Here is a 26,036-nt window from a genome sequence, read left to right as displayed (position 1 = left end):
GCGGTAAGGTTGGGCGAAAATATGTACTTTTCTGTTCCTTTAGTTGAAACGCAGCCTAGCAATAACGCAGCGTTTGTTCAATGCTCCTTGACTTAGGGCACGATGATGAGCGCACTAGCCCGACCTTACAGAAACTACCAAATGCGCATAATTTCTGATGATCATGCACACCTGTACTAAATTTTAGAGGTCACTTCGACCGTGACTGCTGCTGTTTCATGGGTGCGTAGCCGGCATTATGTACGACTATACCGGCACTCTGACAAAATACAAGTGAGAAAGCGACTTCATGTCCAACTTTATCGGCCCATCACAGGGAAGGCCCATCACCGGGCCTATAAAACGTTACCCGTACTCGAGAAGTAGCCTTTACAAACTTGCTAACAAACTGTGTGTCTCAAACGCCGCTAATTATACCGGCAGCGGTATATATATATATATATATATATATATGTATGGCTATGGTGTTTTGATGCTGAGCACGAGGCAGCAAGTTCAGTTGTTGACTGTGACGAACGCACTATAGTAATTGGGGCGGGAGGCAAGAGAGCTCGTGCACCGAGGTCATTGTGCAAGTAAAAAAGAAAAGAAAAATCACGCAGAAACTCCTCTGGTAGTTGTCCCACGTATGCGCAAGCATAGTGCCACTAGCTCATCCCTATGCAGCCCGGTGTCATTATCAATGTTGTGAAACTTGATCGCACCAGTATGAAGCTTATCAACCTCTGTCAGTCGTTATCATCCTTATGGACTAGATCCGACCCTTATCGGTTGGAATCAAACTTAACGCAATCGATCATATCCTTATCAACTCTTAACTGTCCTTATCAACCCTGTTGGACATGATCCAACCCTTATCAACTCTTATCGGTCCTTATCAACCTTTTTGGACTTGATTCAACCATTATCAGTGCTTATTAACATCAGAATTGATCCAGCCATTATAAGCTCATATCGCTGTTTAGAAGCACCTTATACATCCGCACCGAACCACTATGAACCGTGATGAGACCCATATAACCCTTCTTCACTCCTTATCAAATCATTGACAGCTCATCTGTCTATGTTGCGCTGAAGCGCATTAGCCCTCACAGATCGGTGGCATTTTGGTCGGTGAAGGAATGCCCCAACGGAAGGCGCATACCGCCACCACCAAAACGCAACGGAGATGTGGCGTGCTTGGCATCAAATTTTCGCAAAAGCGGAATTTGCCTGATGTCTACAAGGCACCAAGTCAGGTCTACATGTGGTCCTAGAGATGACTTTTATTCCACCATCACCAAATATTTCAAGAAAGCGTTCATAGAAATAATGTTGTATACATAATTTTCTTGATAGTGGTTCGTCTTACGTGAAGGACAGGTTTTCTAGTTGGGTAGGCGTATATATGCTTACGTATTTAAAACCATCTTCGGAGTGGTCAATTTTAAGGCAGAGCCCCCCCGTATTGATTACGCTAATATAGCAGATGTTTTGCTTTGAGATGGTAAACCCCCTGAGGCATTAATAAAAACGAACTAAATGCTTTCCCGTTCAGCGTTATTTTGATTCCCGTAGATTGCCTACTAGGAAGTGACAGCATCATGTGAGGTGTAAATTAAAGCAGGGACGAGGAAACTTTATTGGCAGTGTACTTGTTGCAGCAAAAGAGAAGACAAACTAGGAAGCGGTAACGCTGATATTGGGTTGTGGAACAGAATGGAGCGATTAACAATAAGCGATACATCAATAGGAAGTATTTGTGCGTCCTGAATCAAACGATAGTTATCACTACAATTTGAGAAAGGGCCAAATCCACCTCGTACACGATACAAACAAGCTCGTTATGGATAAACATGCGTAATGCGATAAGAATCCAACACCGCGAGTGCGTCTTAATTGCGCAGTTAGGTGTGTTATAGCATCGCCTCCGTATGCATGGCCCAGACACGAGCAGGTGTCGATTCAGATGGCAGGCTCCAAGAGCCCAGCTCGACAATATATATTAACGGGTTTCCGTCTGGCAATAAGCTCGCAGTGACAGTTCGCGCCGAGGTAAGAGAGCAAAGCGTGCCGACAACGTATGCCATTCTACGACACTGGCTGCGAACCGATGATCCGACCCGCAGGACTGGGTAGTATCTAAGATGCATGTATCTTAGATACTGTCTCAACGTATTTTGTCTATCTTGTATCTGTATTACGATACATTCGGAAAGAGGTCTACCAGTATTTGCATTTTGGATACATTATACGAAGTATCTTGTATCTGTATTATGATACATTCGGAAAGAGGTCTACCAGTATTTGCATTTTGGATACATCATACGAAGTATCTTGTGTATCTATAGCTACGATATACACCTATAGCATAATACACGAGGACTGAGGTGGAGCAGTCTGTGCGACAATTCCTTGCATCGCAGGGCACCGAGTTTTACCAGAGTGGTTTCTTCAAACTGATTGGACGCTACGACAAATGTCTCAATGTCGATGGCGACTATGTGGAAAAATAGGGGAAAATGTGTAGTTTATGATGCCATGGTGTTTTCTTTTTTTGGTGGTAAAGTTCCCGTGTGAAAATAAGTGACGAAACTTGCTTTCTGAACGTCTCTCGTAGGTACTTTGACATGATATCAAAACATGCTGAATTGTTCGTGCGCTATTTATAAATGCTATAGACAAATAGTCGTCATCGGTAGGTTTCCCGCCATAATGCGCCACGTTCAGAGAATCGCGTATAGCCTCGTATGGGCTCCAACTGTAGTGCTCAGCGCCTTGAAGCGTAAAGAACTGCCTTATTTTGATTTCACCCTTTGCTGTTCAATATATTGCCTGCTGTATTCGTATCAATCACCCCATCGACCATGTTGCTCCCCCACCTCAGCTTAATTAATACCCTTTCCTCTGCCGCTGTGAACAAGCCCGTGAGCGCAATATTTACTGATTAGTTCCGGACACACTTGCGCATTTTCTTGCCAAGTTGCCAACATTTTCTCTTGTTTTTTCTAACGCCCTTTCATGAGAATGTGAAAACCCGGTTTGCTGTTAAATTCGAGCGACAGCCGAGACAGTGAGCGCACTTCTACCGAACAGTTGGGCGCTGTTGATGACAGTGGGCGCGCTTTCTTAGATGGAATAATATCTGCTGTTAAATTGACGGGCACAAAGTCAAATAAGGACGCGCGTGTTGCAGGACCACCATCAGCGGTGCATACTGCTCCACCTCTAACTTCAACATTAACTTAAGTTTACGCACACTTTGAGCATTTAAACAGCCTTCCTATGCCGTTGTCGTGATAATGTCAGGGCTGATACGAGCTGCTGTCAGCAAGTTCGTTCTTGAAACGTTCTGGTACTTTTACGCCTTTAAATACATGATACCCTACGCTGAATTCGATGTCGTTTACTGACGTATAGAAACGAAAAGTACATAGCGTTTATAAACATTGTTGCCTGCTAGAACGCGCGCAACCTATTCAGTTCATAATATGCAGATTACGCACTGAAGTTTAGTGTGGGGCACTAAGGAGCATGTACAAAGAAACACGTAGGAAACAAGACGCTGAGCCGTTTTATGATTGGATCATAAAGCACTGCATCGTACCGAGTGTAAAGCCGGCATAGAAAAATCACTGATTGCGCAGCACCTGCATTGATCTTATGCAAGTTCGACCGACCGTATAGACTGTTGCGAAATGGCGAAAAAATTCTTACTTTTTAGTAGAGGACATTTGAAAGGAACGAGGTTTGCTGGCGGGAGATAATGAATATGCAATTAGACACCTCTAAACATTCAGCGGCCCCTATAGTGGAACTATAATGAGCAATTAACTAATGTACCGAAGAATTTTAAGTTACAAATTACAAGTATCGTATCCAATTAATTTGCTGGTATCTCGTATCTCTCTCTCAAACACGGTATCTGGTATCTGTATCACGATACATTTGCCCAGTCCTGCCGACCCGTACGCGCCCGTAAGCGTTTCTCGAGTACGCGGGGCTAAGTGGACTTGTCCCGCGCAGTCAAGCTGGCTGAGGCGAACCAGAGGCTAACTCATTCCGAGAGTTTGTACGCAGTATAGGCAAATCTGAGCACAAGGCCATTCAGATATCTTTTGCAGGGTGAACCTGGGTTGATTATGGCGGTGCGGTATCGAAGCGCACGTCACGATAGCGTTTCCTCTGCACGCCCGCCCAACACGCGGAAAGAACCACGCAGCGCCGGCCCCACCTTGAAAAGCGGGTCTGCGAGGAAGTGGAAGCCGTCGGCGCCGGGGTCGTTCCCGATGGCCGCCACGTCGGCGTCACGGCTCTGCGAGACCAGCGAGGCGTTGAACGGCGCACCGTGCAGCTGCGTCGAGACGCTGCTCGGCGACTCCTTGTCCTGCGCGGTGACAAATGGCGGGCTCAGCGCGGAGGGCCGGTGGCACAGTTTCCTTCGACGTGCACCTAACGGGAGAACGACACGTTTGGTGCGGCGTTGCGCTCGTGATGACATATGTCGTGAATATCGATCGCGCCTTGCCTATAGTTGTCTAATTCGTGCGTCTGTGTGAAACATCGACGTCAACTAAAGTTTGTCGCGAGAGGCTCCTGCTCGTAGTTCCGCTGCATTTTGTTCCGTTTTACTGAAGTATTAGATAATGGAAGAATCGATATATTTCGTTTTATTTCTGCTTGTGTTATATTACCTAATAACCAAATGAAAAAAAAGGTAGTCATTGTCAGACAAGGGCGATAACTCTTCCATTTATTATCATTAAAAGAAAGATGTGAGAACTGAGTTTCGTCTTTGTGTCTTTAACAGCACAGCAACGGCGACAATAATAGAGCTCGTCATGAACATGGAGTTTTGATAACATAAATAATGTTATTGAACATTTAAAGGGACACTAAATAGAAACAATAAATCAATTTAGACTGATAAAATATTATTTAAAACTACATTTTGGTTAATATTAGGATAAGAGAATGATTGAACAAAAGGAAAATTTGAACTTCATCTTCTCTTCTAATAAATTGATTATAATATGTGACAATGAAGGCCAAAGTGCCATTTTTTAAAAATTTCGCGCTGAAATCTCAGTGGTAGGTAAGGTGACCACAGATTTAAAAGTAGTTTTTCTGACTTGGGCGATCTTGGCTTCGGTAAAAGTTAGCGAAACTTCTCACGTGAAATATTTTGCCCCATTATGACCAAATGCAATCCATCTTTACCGAAAAACAATTAACCAGGCTCCAGTAGAGGTCATCGAAATGTGTGCGGGAGCTTCCAGGCGGCGGCGCCACGCGTCGTTCATTTTCGCCTTTTTTTTTTTTCGCGTGCCATTGAACCTCTTTTCGAGGTAAGAGTGACTTTTCTTTGTATAGTAAAATGATAATTTACTGGTGAAATCGTTGTTTTCATTAGTGTCCCTTTAAGATTAGATAAACGTTAAGAGGTCGGTTGTTCGTGAATAATTTCGGAGTTATTGTGCCTGTCGAGAGTTTCGGCTACTCCAATACCGAACATATCGTGACCAATAATTTGTGTGTCTCAGATCCGTGATGCATATGCGTCACGTGGCTTGTTATAGCTGAGGCGATAAGACAATGCTCACAATGATCTTGATGACGTAACGTAGATTGGCCGACTCCGCAATGCATCCGTAGTCCTCATTGTCCGGGTCGTAGCGCGGTATGTAGCCGTCGAATCCCGTACAGAGGAAGCACTTCTCTATGAAGAGCTCGAACGAGTGTCCCAGGCTTTGGAGCGGGCTCACCATTATCTTGCCGTAAATCTTGTCGCCTGCAGAGTCGATTGGTATAAGGCACGCACTCGACGAAAATGTGGAACAGTCTAGACGCGCGGACGCGCCCGCGGTAACTGCAGGCGTGGACTTTGCTTTCGGTAAGTGGCACGCCTATGGCGCATACGAGATGAGGCTACACATTCGCAGTGCGTCCGACATGCACGCTGTGGACGGGATGAATAACACGAAAGGGGCAAGCGAAATCTTAAAATGCAAAATAATATTTTAAGATGTGGTCGAAACAAAGTAAGCAGCTGCTACTTAGAAAAGCGCTGTGTCTACGCCATCGTGACTGTCGCGAGACTTTTGTCCTCACTGAGAAGTTCGATGCACCCTTTCTATAAGGGCGCGCGTCTTGAAGCGATGATCTCGTCGCTGTCGGCATCTTCGACACTTTTGCACTGCAAACTTTTATTTATTTATTTATTTATTTATTTATTTATTTATTTATTTATTTATACTACAACCTCAGAGAGATCATCGCAGGGTGGTAAATGACGAATGGTTACACAGAATAAGGCCCGAATTCAGGAAACAAACACAGCACGTAAAAATGAATGAATGACACAATTTGTTAAATGTATGAAGGATGAAAGAAAGTTACGGTAAGTGTTTCTCAAGCGACAAAAATGAATCTTGGGTCACAGCTCTATCAGAAACGCTGTTCCGCTCAACAATGTTTCTCGGAAAATCTACACGGACAAACGAAGAAGGCGGGGGGGCGAATATCGCGTCGGTGAATTCGCTTCGCCAGTGCTCGAGCCTGTAACGTTGCGTCGCGACCCCAAGCACACGTCTCGGCTAGGCCTGGACATTTCACGACCATTGTCTAGTAAGGTCGTCTCGACTACCGTCACCATCGCTATGATTTTCTGCAGTAGTGACTTTGAGTTGGAGACGTGTCGCAGCATGCGCGCCCAGTTGGAGTCGATAGTGCTTCTCTGCAACGCAGTCAAACACGACAGTGAGCGCCCCGTGCCGGCATTACGGCATTTGCGTCACTGCATATATGTCCTAGAGCGGCAGCTCCGCTCTTTAATTCGTCCGAGTTCAGAACATGTTCCGTCTTCGCTACGTGATCTGAAAGTCCTGGGAGTTGGCAGAATAAGCTAAGCCTTCTTTAGTCGCGCTATCTAACATTTTTGTCCCACCACAGAGGAAAACCTCGTGGTTGCAGCGAAAGCAACGCGTGCACGGAGAGACGCAAGCGGCGAGCCCACCTGGCGCGAAGGAGACGTCGACGTCGTCCGCATCGGCCTGCAGGTCGACGGGCTCCCGCAGCCACAGGTCGCGCCGCTGGGTGATGTGGAACTGCGTGTCCAGCGAGAAGCGCGTGGGCACCGGGTCGCTCACTTGCTGGAAGTGGATGGGCAGCGCGAAGGGCACCGGCTCCTGCGGCGTGCACCGCATCGGCTCCGAGAAGCGGGACCCCTCGCGCACCGTGCACGGCACCAGGTGGATGCGGTAGGTGCCCGAGTAGTCCTTCACCTGCACACGGTGCTGGCGTCACGTGCGAAGCGGCACCGACCGGCTTTCGATCGAGCCGCGCTCTCGACAAACACCGCCTACCACTGGGCACGACGACATAAAGCACAGGAGATCCCGCGTATTGCTGGTCGAGCCCGCTGTCGAAAACCGAAACGGACTGATTCCGAAACTGGTGCTACACCAACAACAACTCCTCAGCTCCGGCATTCGGGTCAAGAGATACGCGTGGCACGCTCTGGAGAACGAAGCTTATCCCACAAAGAACGAAGCACTTCGAAGCGAATAACTTGACGATTATGAGAAATTCGGCACGGCCAGTAAAGGACGCGGAGTGATCCCGGTTTTAAGCGTTATTTTGATCGCGACGCTGGAGCGATCGGATGGGAACTCGGCGCTGACGCCCGTGGTTGTACCTGGGTCGCAAGCCCCAAGGATAGCGTTGGCCTGGCGGCCTGGGGTACAACTCGAAGCATCCGAAGGTCCCGGCAAAGCATGAGTCGACTGGTAACAACGAAACAACTTGTTTATTTTAACATCGCAAAGAGTTGACGGTCAGGTTGACCGAAGTAGAGAGACGGGAGAGCACTTCACTCAGCAGAAGAAATCGGAGCCCTCCTCTGGCGTCCGGGGGCAGCTGTTTTTATACTCTCGCAGTTGAGGGCAAGAAGGAACCCCTCAAAAGACGAGCACGTGAATGTACAATGGGCTAATGGTGACGCACACTGTCGTAGCGATGCCGTAGCACCATGTCGTGGCGCTGCGCACGATCTCGTAGCACCTGGTCGTGGCGCTGCGCAGCACACTGTCGTGGCGCTGCGCAGCACACTGTCGTGGCGCTGCGCAGCACTGGTCGGACACAATGACTGTAACGAGAAGATGGTCCCTGCTTTGGCTTCGCCTGTTTCGGGCACAATGACTGGAACGAGATCCCTGCTTTGGCATCGCCTGTTTCGGGCCCAATAACTGGAATGAGATCCCTAGGCGGTCGCATCGCCGCAGACGCGCCTGGAAACACCTGGCGATGAGTGTTGCGGTGACGACGATCGGGCCAAAATGTCCGCCGCCCCGCCGCCGTCGCGCCGGCAAAACCACGTGTCGCAGGCGAAACGCAACAGACCGCCCCGCCGGGGAAAGGAGATCCCGATGGACAGGGGACTGCATCCGCTGTCCGGAGGGATGTCGCTCGATGATGCTCATAACCGAAGTCGGGCGTCCCTTGACGTTTCTTGAGCGCAGCGCACAGAGAAGGCCTCGTTCTCTCGTTCAGGTTCGCACGGGACACTGCAAAGTGACTTCGGGAGAGTTCACATTTTTGTTCTCGTTCCCGGCAAGCGTTAGAACTACGCTGAAAACTCAACCGCTCAGTCAGCAAGCACGGCACAACCCTCACTAAGCCCTGCCAGGCTCTTTCCCCTTTTTATACCACTGCCTAGTTCCTTACAGTAGTCTAGCATCACTCAGAACGCGTCCACAAATTGAAAAATTGCACTAGAAAGCATATCATCACTTTGAAACACTAAACAAAAGCAATATGTTAAAAAAAATCCTGCCTCAGGAAGAAAAACATCAGTAACAAACAATTTTGAGGCTGATTCCTACGTTAGGGGCTTCGACTTAAGCCATCGGCGTTACCGTTGAGACTCCCCTTTTTGTAACGCACCTCAAAGGAATATTGTTGTAAAGCGAGGCTCCAGCGCAGGAGGCGGCCATTTTTGGGAGAGATGGTCTGCAGCCATTGGAGAGGGCAGTGATCCGTCTCAATGATAAACCTCGAGCCGGCTAGATAGCATGACAATTTCTGAACAATTCGCGCTGGGCCCTCCCACTGCACGTCTAGTTTGTTGTTTAGCGATGTGCGCAATATCATGACCTCATCGCCAACCTCAAAACGACGGGCCCTGGCTGTCCGATCATAATAAACCTTGGCCCTCTGCTGGGCCTTTGTCATTGCTTCACCTGACAACTCCTGTGCCCTTCTTAAGCGTTCGAGGAGCTTAAGCACGTACTCCACCACGACTGGGTCGTCGCCCCTACCTTCCCATGATTCTCGAAGCATGCGAAGCGGAGATCGAAGCGAGCGACCGTACACCAGTTCAGCTGGCGAAAACCCCGTAGCCGCATGCGGCGCGGTCCTTAAAGCAAACATCACCCCAGGCAGACACAGCTCCCAGTCAGTTTGATGTTCAAAACACAAGGCTCTCAACACGCGCTTCATGACGGAGTGGAGCTTCTCAACGGAATTCGACTGTGGGTGGTACACTGAGCTGTGTAGCAGCTTTACCCCACACCTTTCGAGAAAAGTTGTCGTCAAAGCGCTAGTAAACACTGTGCCCTGATCTGATTGAATTTCTGCAGGAAAACCAACTCGCGCAAATATGGACAGTAGTGCATTAACTATCTCAACTGAGCTGAGTTCTTTAAGCGGCACTGCTTCAGGGAACTTTGTCGCTGGGCAGATCACAGTCAAAACGTGTCTGTACCCCGTGGCTGTTACCGGCAGAGGTCCCACTGTATCAATAACGAGCCGTCTAAAAGGCTCCGTAATGATAGGTACCAATTTCAACGGCGCCCTCGATTTGTCCCCTGGTTTGCCCACCCGCTGACAAGTGTCACATGTCCTCACGAAATGGTCTGCGTCCCGAAAACACCCTGGCCAATAGTACTCTTGCAAGAGACGGTCCTTAGTTTTCTTAACTCCTAGGTGTCCGGACCACGAACCCCCGTGTGACAAGCGCAACAGATCCTGACGATAGCATTGAGGCACGACCAGCTGATCGAACTCCACTCCTCTGCGGTCTAGATACTTCCGGTACAGGACTCCACCTCTTTCCACAAAACGCGCAGTTTTCCTGGCGATACCTTCGTTGACATTGCAGCGAATGTTTTCTAGGCTGCCATCCTTCTTTTGCTCGGCTATCAAAGCCGACCGGCTGACTTTTAGCAACCTATCAAGTCCGTCTGACGTAGGCGCGATGAGCAAATCAGTAGATAGCTCTTCTAACTTTCCCGAATCGGGATTTTCCTCTCCAGTATCTGGCGCCTTCAACGCTACAGACTCAATTTTATTCTGTTCGGGCGTGCTCTGAATATCAGCTTGCTGCGCCTCTGACCCTTTTTCGTTGGTTGATAACGTCGGCCCCGCAACTACCGCCTTTGCAGCGAGCTCCCGAACCTTCGATCTGGTTAAGGCCTGAACACTAGCTTCACCAAACAAAAGCCCCTTCTCGCGCAGGAGGTGATCGGACCTGTTTGAAAATAGGTACGGGTACTGGGGTGGCAGCATAGATGACACTGCCGCCTCTGTCTCAAGCGCTCCGAAAGGTCCTTCAATAAGCACTTTTGCTACTGGCAGACACACGCTATGAGCTTCCACGGCTTGCTTGATCCACGCGCACTCGCCCGTGAACATATGGGGTTCTACGTAAGATGGGTGAACTACATCCATCGTAGCTGCGGAATCGCGAAGCACTCGGCACTCTTTCCCGTTCACGAGGAGGTCTCGCATGTAAGGCTCGAGAAGCTTCATGTTCTCGTCCGTGCTGCCTATTGAAAAAAACACAACTTTTGGTGTTGTTTCCGGACACTGCGCCGAAAAGTGACCCGGCTTCTGGCACGTATAACAAACGCCCGCTCGCCTCATCTCGAACCGCTTTCTGCGTTTGGCTGCCGCCGTCTCTTTACGTCTGGTCGGACTGCTTTCACTCGCATCCGCACTACGCGTGTCCCTCTTTAATCTCATGGGTGTGAACTTCGGCCTCTCAAACTTCGAGCCAAATTCACCCTTTTGACCGTCCTTAGCTCCGCGAGCTCGACGCGTCACAAACTCCTCGGCTAGCTCAGCGGCTCTAGCCACCGTACTCACGTCTGGCCTATCCAAGACCCAGTATCGCACGTTCTCAGGTAACCGACTATAAAACTGTTCTAGCCCGAAACACTGCAGAACTTTATCGTGGTCACCAAACGCTTTCTCTTCTTTGAGCCACTCCTGCATGTTCGACATAAGCCTATACGCAAACTCTGTATATGACTCACTTCTGCCTTTCTCATTTTCCCGAAACTTCCGACGGAACGCTTCCGCAGACAGCCGGTACTTTTTTAGCAGACTCGATTTTACTTTGTCGAAATCCTCTGCTTCCTCTCTATCCAAGCGAGCGACTACGTCGGCCGCCTCGCCGGGTAACAAAGTGAGCAAGCGCTGTGGCCACGTTTCCCGAGAGAACCCCTGCTTCTCGCACGTTCGCTCAAAGTTAACCAGGAACAAACCAATGTCCTCTCCAAGCTTAAACGGCCGCATTAGGTCAGTCATTTTGAACAATACGCGTTCTCCTGCACCGTGTGCCTGACTTCCATTACGAGCGCGTTCCATCTCTATCTCGAGACGCTTCATTTCCAAAGCGTGTTCGCGCTCTTCTTTTTCTTTCTGCTCTTTAAGTTCGCGCTCCTGTTTCTCTTTTTGCTCTTTAAGTTCGCGCTCATATTTCTCTTTTTGCTCTTTAAGTTCGCGCTCATGTTTCTCTTTTTGCTCTTTAAGTTCGCGCTCCTGTCTTTTTGACCTCTCCTCAATAGTCTCAAGGCATTCCGACAGCTCGTCATCCTCAGCCTCTAACTCAAGAATAGCCGTTATCAGTTCCGGTTTTCTTAGTTTGTCTGAGACATCCAGACCCAACTCTCTTGCAAGCTCCAACAATTTCGGTTTGCGCAACGACTTCAAATCCATGGCTGCTCTGAATGCTGCTTTCTCTACTGCTTACTATTGTCTTGCCGCAAACTAACCCGGCAGCAACGACAACCACAATTACCAGCTCTGTTTCTGACACTAACAAAAGCCTGGCAAAGCTCAGAAGAAGAAAGTCCCGCACTCACCAAACCTCGCAGGCAGGAATTCCACGCAGTCGTTCCGCTGCAGGCAACCAGTCGTCACACAGGGCTCGTTGCACTGCTCCCGGATCGTCGTTGAGCTGCTCAGCATACAGTCAACTGCATCTCTTTGCTGCTGGCCTCCGTTGTCGCGATCTCGCCGCTGGCAGACCGTTGTTTGAAGTCGTAGGCGATCTCACCGCTGGCAACCAGATGTTTGGATCGCGACACTGGAGCGATCGGATGGGAACTCGGCGCTGACGCCCGTGGTTGTACCTGGGTCGCAAGCCCCAAGGATAGCGTTGGCCTGGCGGCCTGGGGTACAACTCGAAGCATCCGAAGGTCCCGGCAAAGCATGAGTCGACTGGTAACAACGAAACAACTTGTTTATTTTAACATCGCAAAGAGTTGACGGTCAGGTTGACCGAAGTAGAGAGACGGGAGAGCACTTCACTCAGCAGAAGAAATCGGAGCCCTCCTCTGGCGTCCGGGGGCAGCTGTTTTTATACTCTCGCAGTTGAGGGCAAGAAGGAACCCCTCAAAAGACGAGCACGTGAATGTACAATGGGCTAATGGTGACGCACACTGTCGTAGCGATGCCGTAGCACCATGTCGTGGCGCTGCGCACGATCTCGTAGCACCTGGTCGTGGCGCTGCGCAGCACACTGTCGTGGCGCTGCGCAGCACACTGTCGTGGCGCTGCGCAGCACTGGTCGGACACAATGACTGTAACGAGAAGATGGTCCCTGCTTTGGCTTCGCCTGTTTCGGGCACAATGACTGGAACGAGATCCCTGCTTTGGCATCGCCTGTTTCGGGCCCAATAACTGGAATGAGATCCCTAGGCGGTCGCATCGCCGCAGACGCGCCTGGAAACACCTGGCGATGAGTGTTGCGGTGACGACGATCGGGCCAAAATGTCCGCCGCCCCGCCGCCGTCGCGCCGGCAAAACCACGTGTCGCAGGCGAAACGCAACAGCGTGTTACTCTTCTCTCTGGTATAGTGCCCATGGTCAGTATTTATGTTGTTCGGGATAAATTTGAGTGGATACAAACGTCCCTACACAACCGAAACGACAGGAACAAGAGCCGTTGCGATAGCCAACATAACAGACTGCGGGTCTAGCGACAAGCGCATCCGTTGGCGTTCCTGAGCCCATAATCACTATAGAGTTATGCGTACCCTGTCGATATAGCAGGAAACTAAGGTCGAAAAAATCTTGTTCCCTTGATCTGATGTGATAAAATATATTTGCAGACAAATGATAACGCAAGCAAGCATATATTTACTTCGCTGACTTACGGCTTTCTCACGGCTAGAAAAGAAAAGATGAGAAAAATGTCAGCGAGAGAAAGACACGGGACAAAAAACGGACCAGACAGGACGAGCGCTGGTCTTACTTGTCCCGTGTTTTTCTCACACTCTTTTATTGCCATGAACCAGTAGGAACAAGCTCAGTTTCAGACACGGCTTTTTTCGAAAATTCATGATGATGTCGGTTAGATTCGCTTAAAGGGGCCATGACATGGTCGTCCAATAGTTCTCTGTTTACATTTGTAATTGAGAGCAGAGGGTCCAATATGCTTATATATATAAAAGAAAACTTCGCGCTCAGCGCATATTTTAACCCGAAATTTAAATTTGAAATAGCTGCCTCTGTACACCTCCAACCGACATCAACCACATTTTGGCAAGGCTTTGTGACGTCAGGCACTGCAGGGGCCACCTCTGTGTTGTCTGCTCTGAAACAGTTCGAGACCACGTCGGACGTCTTTCTCCACACACTCTAGCACCCGGCGGCTCAGGAACGGCGTCGCCGCGGAAGTGTGCTCGCAATCCCTTCACTTGCGCGATAAAAAGTAGTATAGTAAACCGCAGCGCCGAAAGGCACATGCAAGGACGAAGCGACGCATGGCGTATTCCTAGCTCCTGCAATCACTTCCGGCGTATGCAGTATACAAAAGCATGGCCTTGGAGGCCGGCTTCTGTTACCCGAGGGAGCCGTTTCTGGGGGTGCCTATTTATTTCGTCACCACTCAGTGTCGCCAGACTGCCTTATGGTTCAACTGCGACATTAAAAAATTGAAATACATATTATTTACTGCACCAAATGCACTCAAATTTTGCCAGCTTGCTGTTGGGCGCGTAAGGTTTAACGTATATCCTAAATTTAAGTTCGAATATTTCGTGTCATGGCCCCTTCAAGTGGTTTGACTTTTTTCGGTAATTTCTGAAGGCGCTGTATATGACACAAAATAAACAGCTGACAATTTGCTACTTCAGGTTTCCTCGGATTGGGGAAGGATCTTAAGTCAGGATATAGAAGTCACAAGATGAATTAGTGCGCCATCTTCACACTTGTTTGAAATGTGTTGTTGTCCGCCATTGACTGACTTGAACTATGAATGATGTGGAATTTTGTCCGTTTTGTTTCAGTAAATATATATTTACGAGCATCGCTCGCGCAGGATATAAAGCTATGTCCTGCAGTGGACATAAAACTGCCTCATGATGATGATGATGATGATGATGATGATGATGATGATGATTGATGATTGATTAATGCGTTTCTTTTAAATACAGTGATCTTGAAGTATGTACTGACCAAAACTCACAAGACAATGCTTCACTGGAACCGTTTTTCTTATTATGCATAAGGTACATGTACATACATGGTATATACAGGAGGAGGTACCATATGCGGGAGGAGCGACTGTACTGCGATAATATTATATGAGGTGCCGTCATTCAATGTTTATTTATCACCTGCATGATTTCTTCTACCTCGTGGTCACCTGTGAGTTATGACATTGCGATTTACTACTGCAGTCCACGAGTCTTCTACATCACCTTTGATCACGTGAAACACAGCAACACAACTACGGCTCTTTGTTGTTGCTCTTAACCATGACAATTATATACTGCATCTATCGCTATATAGCACGTCATGATGTATCGCTGTAGAACTCGCTATGCATGGACCGCACCTCTCGCTACTTAAGCACACAACAACTGCACGTGCGTATACGCCAACCACAGCCATTTGTTCGTTATAAGCATACGCTTGCAGCGCATAAAGAGCGACGCAATACAGCGCGCCCGCCGCGTGCTCTTCTTCGGCCGAGCCGCCAGTTTCTCTGCCGAGGGCACAACTCCGCACACGCCGTCGCCGACCGAGTCACGATGTGTGCAACGTTATCGCACGAAAGCCTTTGTCACGAGGCGTACGTACGCAGCAGCAATTGCACTGGCTTCGGGATCGGCGCTTCTCCACCAACAAAGCCGGGCTGGGGGCGCTGCCTGCCTAATGAAATCGCATCAAGCAGGATGTCTAGGACTGACGTTTTATAAGCAGGTGATGCTGCTTTGCGGTAATGTGGCATTTAGGGGCAATTCCTAAGTGTTCGTCGGCACGGTGCCTTTGGAAGAGAAAGCCGCCATTTTCATGACTTGAGATAAAACTTGTACATTGTAAAGCTGTATTCTTCCTGCTCATAATCAAAAGTGGGGCTGCAGGCTTTCACTTTTGCTCGTCCCTGAAAATATGCAAGTTATGAAGGATAATTCTCTCTCCACCATGCAAGTAAATTTTGAGGCTGCTAGCCTTAAGGCGTTTTCTGGGGAGTCGCAAGCTTGCATCTCCTGCTGCTACAGGGCAGCAATCATACCTCGGCAGCCTGCGCAAGCTCGCGAAGCCGTTTGGTCACTTAGCGCTGGAGCGCAAATCTGGCTGGCGGTTTGTCGTAACACAAACTGCTGTTCCTTACATGACACCATGTTTTTTTTTATAGTTCGAATTCTTTTGTTTAACCGCAAGGAGCATATAGCGCAATTCGACCTGTGCAGGTCGACCACCTGACGCTGCTTGCTCGACAAACTACAATGGCCAGGTGACTAACGAAAAATATTCAGTGTTTAATGTTTTAATTATCAACTTTAGAATAAATGCTTCAATATCGAAATTGAGGCCGAGCAGAAGTGAAGTCATCTCTGCGTAGCATAAATCCTAGAACTAGCGCCATTCTTGATATGATGATCGAAATAAACTCTACATTCGCCAATAAAAATAAAAGAATGTAGATTGTCGTTTCACCGCCCATACGGGTCCTTTGTTCATAATGCGGACGAAAAGCTGTGGTAGTCGCTTCTGTACGAAGCAGTTGACGCAATGAGCGTGCTTAAATGTTAGGCAGGTTGCCTCGTGACCGGTTTGTAACGTGAGGTGCAGTTTGTATGTCTGGAGGGGCAACCTGCCTGATATTTGTGCCCGCTCAATGTGCGATCTACTTGGTACATAAACCGTTACCACAGCTTTGTGGACAAAGTGCCTTTATTGTGAACGAAGGACCTTTATTGTGAACAAAGGACCTTTATGGACTCTGAAACGTCCGTCGTCATTATATTTATTTTTACTTGCGAGGGGATGCTTTGTTTCCATTAGGTCGCTTCTTCCCGCGACGTGTTTTCGTGAAACACTGAATTAGCCTTTCGACATGGTCGTCTCGGAAATCTGAAAAAAAAAAAGCACTGATTGCAACTGAAAAACGGCTTGACCCACGCTTTTGGGAAACTGTTAGCTGGAACGCCAACGTATTTCTCAGCACACATTAAGGCCTGAACCTCGCAACTGGCGCTAGGCTTAAGATTTCTGCTGAGAAAACACAGCTTCGCTGTACTGATCAGCTTCAATTTCACAACTGAAACAGGTATCTTAAAGTAGATAATTCGAAATATCTAACTGGTAAATCTATCTTATTATTTATCTGGACATTGCGATTAGTGATACAGGTAATTTCTGCCTATTGCATATACAGGGTGCATTTTTTTACACAGTATAGATTTTTTATGATGATGGTAAAATGTATTTATATACAAAAAGGTTACAAGCGCAGCGAACGCGGCGTTTTTGCAGACGAGTTCCTAGGCGAGGCGGACATACTTTGCCACTAATAAGGTGAGCTTCAGAAGATTAATCAACAAAAATTAATTCATTAACTTTTTCATTAGTGCCTTCGGTGCAGTTGTCTAAATAGCAGTTTCGGAGGCAGTGAAATTTGCATCCACACTCATTTTTTAATAATCTTGAGAACTGCAAATAAATCGAGACATTCACCGCCAAATTCCAAAGCACAATCGAGGCAATATCGAGACTGAGCGCATCCCTATACGCGTCGGACGGCAATGCCCCGTAAAGAAGCGTCGGGCCAAGTTTGAATGCCGCGGAAAATCCTCACCCGACACACTTCGGCACGTGCTGGGCAGGCGTGCCGCGTCAGCAGCGACTTCCCGAGGCGTTCGGTCACAAACTTCCTCGCGCTTGTCCTCACGGGGCGTCTCACGTGGTGATGGCGGGGCCGACCTCCCTGTGCGCTCCCGCGGCGCTCGGTTTCGATGTTTCCCGGATTTACCGTTGAAATTTGATTATAGATATCTCGAATTAGATGCGACTTTCGAGAGGGAAAAAAAAGAAGAGGGTACTTTAAAACGTGACTGCCTTCAAGTTCACCATTTAAACAACTGCCCCGAAAGCACTAATAAAGAAAGATAGTTAATTCATTTCTGTTAGTTAGGCTTCTGACGTTCACGTTATTAGCGGCAAGGTATGTCCCCTTTGCCTAGGAACTCGTCTGCAAAAATGCCACGTTCGCTGCGCTTATAACCCTCTTATAAAACATCTGTATCCTCTAAAAGAACGCACCCTTTATACAATCTAAAATGCGGAACAAATCTGTCACAGGTGATAAAAATTCGTTCGTATTAAAAGATAAGAATAAGAAATACAAATGGTATATGTACAAATGCCACTGCTATGATTTAGACCTCCGCGAGCTTAACTTGCAGTTCTAAAAGAAGCGACACCATGCTTATGCATAAAACAAGAAAGAAAAAGAAATATGACGACACCTAGCTGTGATAGCTCTCTTCTTCTTTTTTCTTTTAATGAGAGCCTTCCATTGAAAAGCACCCCGCATTTCAGTCACTGTAGAGTTACAGAGAACTATACTTTACCGCTTTCTGATCGAAGTTCGTATTCATAACCTCTGAATTTGGTACTCGTCGCACAGCCATTCTACATCACCATTGCGAAACAGAAATGTTCCGCATAACATAAAAAAAGCAAGAATGAAGTGACACGTACAGCTACGTCTGAGACGAACTCCCACTCCTGTTGCGCTTCGCTGTAGGTCGCGTCTCGTCGCGTGAGCGTCAGCGTGAACGTGAGGTCGGGCTGCTCTTCGGACGTGACGTACGACATCCTTTTCAGTTCTGCGTCGCACGAGAGGAGACAAGAGAACACCAGTGAAAGAGCAAACTGTTTGTAAGATGCAGCAGGATGGGACAAGTGCTTTAGCATTATTTAGCGCACAAAACATCTCTCTGCTTGCTCTAAAATTCTAACGGCTCTAAATTGCCAGCGCGAATTGTTACCTCTGCTTTCGAGGATGTACTGTCCGTGGAAGCCGGAGACAGTGCGGAATCGCACGACCAGCTGTCCGTTCTCGTTGATCCGCATCTGTGTCGGGTATATGCTCCCTGCGTGCAGAGAAGAGACGAGGGGTGAAAACCGCTCTGCATCGCGCATACAAGGCTGCTCCGCAAGCGGAACGTTTATATTGCGTGCGCGCGAAGTACTTCTCGAGAAGCATTGGTAATAAGTGAATTGAGTGCAGAGTGCATTTTCCTCTCAAACTGACAGTGTATACAAGTCGAGACACAGCCCCTGGCATCTCTGATGTACGCAGTCTTCGACTCCGGTAATGCCCGTGGAGCGATCGGTTATTATTATTACAGCGAAGATGTTTTTGGCTAGCGTTCCGTGCATTTTTCGTGTCCGTCCACAAATCGGCGGGAGCAAGAACTGTCATCACGAGCAGTGGCTCGTGCCACTGCTCGCGTGTTCGTCGTCGCCTTCCGCCACAGGTGGCTCCGACGCCGCTAAGCGTTCCCGCATACCGCCCTTCCCTGTGCGAAGGCGCTGACGGCACTGGCCCACTGCCAGTCGGTGCGTTGATTGTGGTCTCAAATTCTCTGCCTCAATATATCCCTGAATTAAAACACGAATGTATATAACGAATGTGTAACACAAATGAGCGCGGGTGTATAAATATAAGCGCGTGTGCGTACCTTTCGTCACAATGACCACCGATCAAGACAATAAATGTATTCGTACCTTTGTTCACAATTCTGCCACCTCTTTGTCGCGTGCTACACAGCTTCGCTGGTCATCCACCTCTACAGAGTGGAATGACTCATGATTTATTATTATTATTATTATTATTATTATTATTATTATTATTATTATTATTATTATTATTATTATTATTATTATTATTATTATTTGAGTGAAAATATATCGAAGAGTCTTTGTCACAATGTGCTGGCAACAGCCACTCTTTCCGCTTGGTTATTAAATTAAATGAAACAAGGACCTATGAACGTATACTAAGGTCAGTTGTGTAAACTGTACCAATAGACCGTGTCATCGGGCGAGGAGGACAGGGCGCGCGGAGAGCCTTTCCTCCTCTCTGGCTTGGGCGATCCGGCGCGGCGCTGCTTGAAAGTATTGCTGTCGCGTGCTGCGGAACGATTTCGAGATGTTTTAGGTCTTACTTTGTGAAATTTACGCCATGTCCGTTCATATAAGGTCGTCGGGGAAGCCTTTCGGTGCGTCGGTCACTACTGTAGGCAGAAATATGCCTTGAGGGCGCGAAAATGTGACGCGCACAATCAGCCGCGGTGTACGCGCATTATCAGTCGCGGTGCCTGTATGTGTTTACTATTTTGCTTATATCGATTTTAATTCAACAAATAAAACCGGCGTCTCTGTATTACCAGCATCAAATGGTAAATCAGCTCACTGTCTGATCCATTGGCGTAGAAAGTAAAAGAAAACATAAGGGTGCATGCTCGTGCACGGCCAACCTAAGGCAACCACGAAACATCTGAGCGGCAGGCGCTATCAAATATTTGTGATACACTGGCATCGTTCTCACGCGTTTCAAGTCTAGTATGCTTGAAATTACCATATGTCTACGCTAGCCTTGCTGCATGAGGACCATGGCGCTGCTCAACACAGCGATCACTGCGGTTGGGGAGGCAGCACAATACATATATAAGCTGTGTGTTTCGGCATTGCCTTTTTGGCCTCTATACAGCCATAATATATGAGAGGGTTCGCATAAAAAGATTGCGATGGCTATTTTTGAGCACGAAATTTCTGTAATACGTGTGAGTGCGTATTAAAATTCGGTTATCATCCTCGTTCTCTAAAAAGCAAGAGAAAACGGGCTAACACCGCACAACGATTATAAATATATAACCGCTGATGCCGTATGCTTGGACCATGCACTATATAGAACAAAGATATCTGTAATCCAGCACCTACTACTGCTTAGGACGCTCGCGCAGTTCGTAAACGGTTGCTTTGCTGGACAAGCTTAATTCAGACTGTAAGGTATGCTGCTATTACTACCCAAAACTATTTTATTCATGGGTGGAAATCTGATCCATCCAACCAAGTAATCACGCAATGTAACCTGCAGCGAACAGTTCGGACGCTTGTCAAAGTATAACAGCACAGCTCCTATCGTAGCAAAACGGTACCCGCGCTGTTACGATCGTAGCGTATGTTTCATGGCTCCTAAACCGCAGCTTAGAAATAGAGGATAATACTGCAATAAGGTCACATTAGTGATTGGAACATTCGGAATTACACAATTGATCTCCGAGGCTGATTGTAGGCTCAAATATGCGCGCATACATCGCGCTGCGTGTTCCGTCCACCTCATCGCGCAGCAGAAATTCCGGCCATGAGGCCTTATACCACTTCAGCAAGTCTCACAGAACCGTTTACCACGTAGAATACGCGCGTCATACTAAACAGACCGCACGACCGCGAAAACAAACACCAGAACCTACCGCCGAGAGTATAGACCGTTTTTTCGTAGGCGCCGCCATATTGCGAACGCAGTGGCGCCGCTTATGAGCAGCGCCATACTGGCTTGGGTGAAAGCGGGCTCTTGCATGGCAGGTATACGCTCGGCGGTAGGTTGTGGCGTTTGTTTTCGTGGTCGTGCGGTCTGTTCAGTATGACGTGCGTCTTCTACGTAGTAAATGGTTCTGTGAGACGTGCTGAAGTGGTTTAAGGCATCATGGCCGGAATTTCTGCTGGCGTTGAGGTGGACAGAACACGCAACGCGATGTGTGCGCGCATATTCGAGTCTGCAATCAGCCTCGGAGATGAATTGTGTATTTCTGAATGTTCCAGTCACTAATGTGACCTTATTGCAGTATTATCCTCTATTTCTAAGCTGCGGAAACATACGCGACGATCATAACAGCGTGATCGTGGGTACCGTTCTGCTACGATAGGAGCTGTGATGTTATTATACTTTGGCAAGCGTTCGAACTGTTCGCTGCAGGTTACATTGCGTGACCACTTGGTTCGATGTGTGAGGTTTCCGCACCTGAATAAAATAGTTTTGGCAAGTGATAGCAGCATACCTTACAGTCTGAATTACGCTTGTCCAGCAAAGGGACTGTTTACGAACTGCGCGAGCGTCCTAAGCACTGCAGTGGTAAGTGCTGGATTACATATATCTTTGTTCTATATACCGCATGGTCCAAGCCTACCGCATCAGCGGTTATATATTTATAAACGTTGTGCGGCGTGACTATGCGAGGCCCTATTGCGGCGTTAACCCGTTTTCTCTTGCTTTTTGGAGAAAATGCATTATAACCGAATTTCTTTTTCGGCTGTGTTTGTTCCGTTCACTACGACGCACTCACACGCATTACGGAAATTTTGTCCTCAAAAATAGGCATCGCATTCTTTTTATGCGATCCTTCATATATTATGGCTGTATGCAGGCAAAAAAGGCAATGCGGAAGCGCACAGCTTACATATGTGCCGTGCTGGTTCACCAACCGCAGTGATCGCTGCTTTGAGCAGCGCCATCGGCCTCATGCAGGAAGGCTAGCGTAGACATATGGTAATTTGAAGCCTACTAGACTTGAAATGCGCGAGAACGATGCTGGTGCATCACAAATATTTGATTGCGCCTGCCGCTTAGATGTTTCGTGGTTGCCTTAGGTTGGCCGTGCGCTCTTATGTTTATGCTTTGCTCCCTACGCCAAGCGATCAGATATTGAGCAGATTTACCATTTCATGCTGCTAATACAGAGACACCGGGTTTCATTGTTGAATTAAAACCGATATAAGTAAAATAGTTCACAACACATACACACACCGCGACTGATAATGTGCGTACACCGCGGCTTATAAAACGCGTCACATTTCTGCGCTCCCAAAAGAGATTTCCGCCTACTGTAGTTACCGATGCACCGAAAGGCTTCCCTGACGACCTTATATGAACGGACACGGCGTAAATTTCAGAAAATACTATTTAAACATCTCAAAATCGTTCCGCAGCACGCGACAGCAATACTTTCAAGCAGCGCCGCGCCGGATGAAACAGTCTATACCTGTCACGCAAAAGACCGCTTTCACCCAAGCCAGTATGGCGCTGCTCATAGGCGGCGCCACTGCGTTCACAATATGGCGGCGCCTACGAAAAAACGGTCTATAGGCAGCACATGAAACAGAAGTAAATATGAAGCCTTGCCAGGAAAGTTACAGTTGACAATGAGCGCCCAGATGGCGGTGGCACCGTCTGCCTATTCAATGTGGTGCGAAGACACTCTGCCGAGCCAGGATAATAAAAACTTTTGGCGTGGGCTGCCGGACATCAGTGTTCTCCTGCATAGTCTGTCGCACTTCACGTAGCAAATCCGAATTTAACGCATGCGTTTTTCGGGTGAGCCCGATCGATGGCGTGGATACCGACCGTTCAGATGAGAGTCGAGATAAGTGGAGATTCCGTGGTCCCAGAGGATGGCCGTGTTGTAGACGAAGCTGATCTTGAGCTCTGTCACCATGTCGCTGTGCTGCCAGCCACCCAGCGCGGCGGTCGAGTGGAGCGCGTACGACACGTAAAGGGGGACAGACATGGACACGTACGACTGCACCAAGTTCAGGGCCTGCGAGGGTGATTAGGAGCAGGTTGGACCGTGGCCGTCTCGGCGTCAACGTGTTGTGGCAACGCATCCCCCAGTATAACTATTGGCAGCCGACTCTTTGTGTTCGTGGTCACAGAACGCTCGACCACAGATGCCGCTGGGCGGCGGCATGTAGATCGAATCGACAGCCTGACACTTGGGAGCTGTGAGCGCGAGCAGAACGCTCCTCATTGCACGCACACGCGCGCCGTGAAGCTTCACAGATGCGTCCTAGTTGCATTGTGTGCTGCTGCGAAAAGTGGCTCGCAAATCGCCGGCGCTCTAAACAAATAAGGGATGCCATTTTATACGTTAATACATTGGCGCTGCGATACAGATTGGCGTATAATTCTATCTCTCTAGTTTAATATTTACTACATAGATACGTATCAGCTTGCTGATGCTGTTCGTGTATTACAAGTTTTCTTCACCTGCCACCAGCTGCAACTAGAGAAAAATTAAAATATTTAAGATTCTAAGATTTGTTTCGAAACGCAAAGACCATTTTCCTCTGTTGAGTTACGTATGTGCGTGCCGCTTCAACACAGGCTGCGAACGCTGGTTGCGTTTCGTCTTTCTTACGATACACCAACAGACAATTAATTCGTTCAACACTGGATTTGACAGAGCTCCTATTTATGCCCCCATAGAAATGTAAAACAAAAAACCCTAAGAGAGAGTTTTCGACTTGCCTGCCCATCATGGTTTATAGAGCCACCACATTCAGAAACGAGCTCTGAAAGCGTGTAGAAAGCTGTCCAGTTCCACATGCACGACTCCAGGTCCAGGCTGTTGTAAAATCTGCAAATCAAGACAAGAAATAAACGTGGAGGTCACAAACTGTTCATCACTAGACGCGCGAATTATGTCAGGCGTAACGTTGGTGCTGCACATAAGTCGGTAAACTCGCTCACGAGCCATCTCGCTCAGGATCAGATTCACTCACGAGTCCGGATCCAATTGAGCCCGGCTGAACCGAGTTTTGGTGAGTCTGCATTAGTTCCCAGTGATCTCTAAGCAAAGACATATATTTTGTGAGCAAGTGCAAGTGAGTTTCGTTTATTTTGCCGGCCAATAAGCCTGTGTATGAGTCATATTTACTGGCCTGTTGATTGGAGTACAACTAGAGCGTCGTAGGTCTCAGTGAGACAAGAAGCGAGATTTAGTCCCAAAGTAGGCAATATTAACGGTGCGCGCGTAAGAACCGCCAATATGCTAGGAAATGGACAACATTGCACAGTAAACTGCACTATCTCCGGGATCGACCCACCTGGTCTCATGGTGAACAAAAAGAAGGAAAGAAAGTCTTGTCAACCAAAGCAGACGCGAAAGAAAACAACGTCGACTTACACACTCGAAAAAAAATTACGAAAATTCTACATGAATAAAAGAAATAGAAGGTCCATAAAAAGGGTACAGTCTGGGAAGGGAACGAAGAAAATACTGCAAAGAACGCAAATATATCATGCAATTGTGCAACATTGCACCATATTTAATGTCCCATTTTCAGTACAACATAAATACTTATATCATGTACGTCGACCTTGTCTTTGTTCGCGTCTACTATAGTTGACACGACTTTTTTCTTTCTTTTTTTATCAATCGCCTCGAACAGGTACCGTTTTAGTGCAAATGTCAGGAGGCGAGTCTCGAAGTGATAGAATCTGAGAAAATAACTCCGAAAATTCAGAAAATGAACATTGCAACAATCATCGGTCCTAGGCACTTAAATTGTCCGGCAATTTCGAACTATGAAACAAACCGATGAAAGAAAAGTTTCGCCTCGTGAAGTTTGTAAATAATTAGAATAACACTCAACATATTGATGGCAGATGCAAACAAAGCACTTTAAAGCATGAATGTATGGCGTACATTTATGAATAATAGTGGAATTTAATACCTCAAACTTTCATGCGGCGACATATTAAAGTTCAGGATGTTTACGGAATATTCCAATGCTCTTTTGCACCATTCCGAGTTCTTGTCTGTCAGCAAGGGTTGTGGGTTGGTGGTGATGAATGTTTAGCCACAGTGGTCTGTAGCTTGATAAGCTCCTTTTCGTTTAACCGATCGGCCTCGCCTATTGTGTGAATGCACTATGGTGAAATAGTAAGGCGTTTTACTTTGCGGAGACGCTCTAGTCTCTCGCGCTCTCTGATGTATTCAGCTGTCAGAAAAGGGTCGCCGATTACTACGCATACACAGATGAAGTATAGACAGGACGAGCGCCACTTGTCTATACTTGTATGTGCGTGTTAATTTGCACCCCACAACTAATAGCTATGCTTTGCCAACGAGTCCAACATGTCTTCCCCGAACGGCTGTCGCATCGCGCATCACACGCGACGGTAGAGGGGAGTAGGGCCGACAGTTTCCAGCTGGGGCGAGATATTGCGCGAGTGTTGCGATGTGACCGCCACATGATGGCGGTCGCAACGCAAGCTTTTCCACTTGCGAAGGTCGACGTCTGCAATAAAGCACTCGTATCCAGAAAGGCCAAATGGTGCGCGGATCAATGAAAGCTGGTGCAGCATCCGAACGAGTGAGGAGAGAACCGCGGCACATGCTGTAATGTTCTGTTCCTTCAGGCGACTGTCAGTTCATTGAACTGGCTTTTTTCGCTTTTTCGACGCAGTAGCCTTGACTCCTACAAAACTGATATTAATCAAAGAAGTTTCAGTTTTGACCAGTGAAAGCGACCTGTGGGCATACGGCGTCGTACATGTGGGCACGAGGTCGCCAGCTTGTTTTCAGGCCGCATTCCAAATGGGATGCAAGAAAGCTCGAGCGCCTTACTTTGGGTACACCTTAAAGGAAGCACACCAAATCAAACCGAATGTGAAGCCTCTATCTGCGGTG

General features: G+C 47.7%; 1 protein-coding gene across 3 annotated transcripts in view; it reads right to left on the bottom strand.

Annotated features, from left to right (window-relative positions):
• The window catches only part of LOC142578660 (FRAS1-related extracellular matrix protein 2-like), a 300,678-nt gene that overhangs the window by 2,442 nt on the left and 272,200 nt on the right, over window positions 1-26,036 (bottom strand). The window contains exons 17-23 of one of the 3 annotated variants that reach the window (XM_075688109.1): window positions 23,870-23,978; window positions 22,967-23,159; window positions 18,549-18,653; window positions 18,259-18,386; window positions 6,995-7,262; window positions 5,583-5,770; window positions 4,214-4,366 (exon numbers count right to left, since the gene is read on the bottom strand). In XM_075688109.1, the coding sequence (XP_075544224.1) occupies window positions 4,214-4,366; window positions 5,583-5,770; window positions 6,995-7,262; window positions 18,259-18,386; window positions 18,549-18,653; window positions 22,967-23,159; window positions 23,870-23,978 (1,144 nt within the window). Of the gene's footprint in view, window positions 1-4,213; window positions 4,432-5,582; window positions 5,771-6,994; window positions 7,263-16,362; window positions 16,630-18,258; window positions 18,387-18,548; window positions 18,654-22,966; window positions 23,160-23,869; window positions 23,979-26,036 lie in introns of those variants that run through there. The other 2 variants (XM_075688110.1, XM_075688111.1) reach the window with 2 other exon arrangements.

The sequence above is a fragment of the Dermacentor variabilis genome, chromosome 4 (genome assembly GCF_050947875.1).
Source record: "Dermacentor variabilis isolate Ectoservices chromosome 4, ASM5094787v1, whole genome shotgun sequence".
NCBI lineage: Eukaryota > Metazoa > Arthropoda > Arachnida > Ixodida > Ixodidae > Dermacentor > Dermacentor variabilis.
The sequence above is the reverse complement of the archived record's forward strand: the minus strand, read 5'-3'. Positions and strand labels throughout refer to the sequence as shown.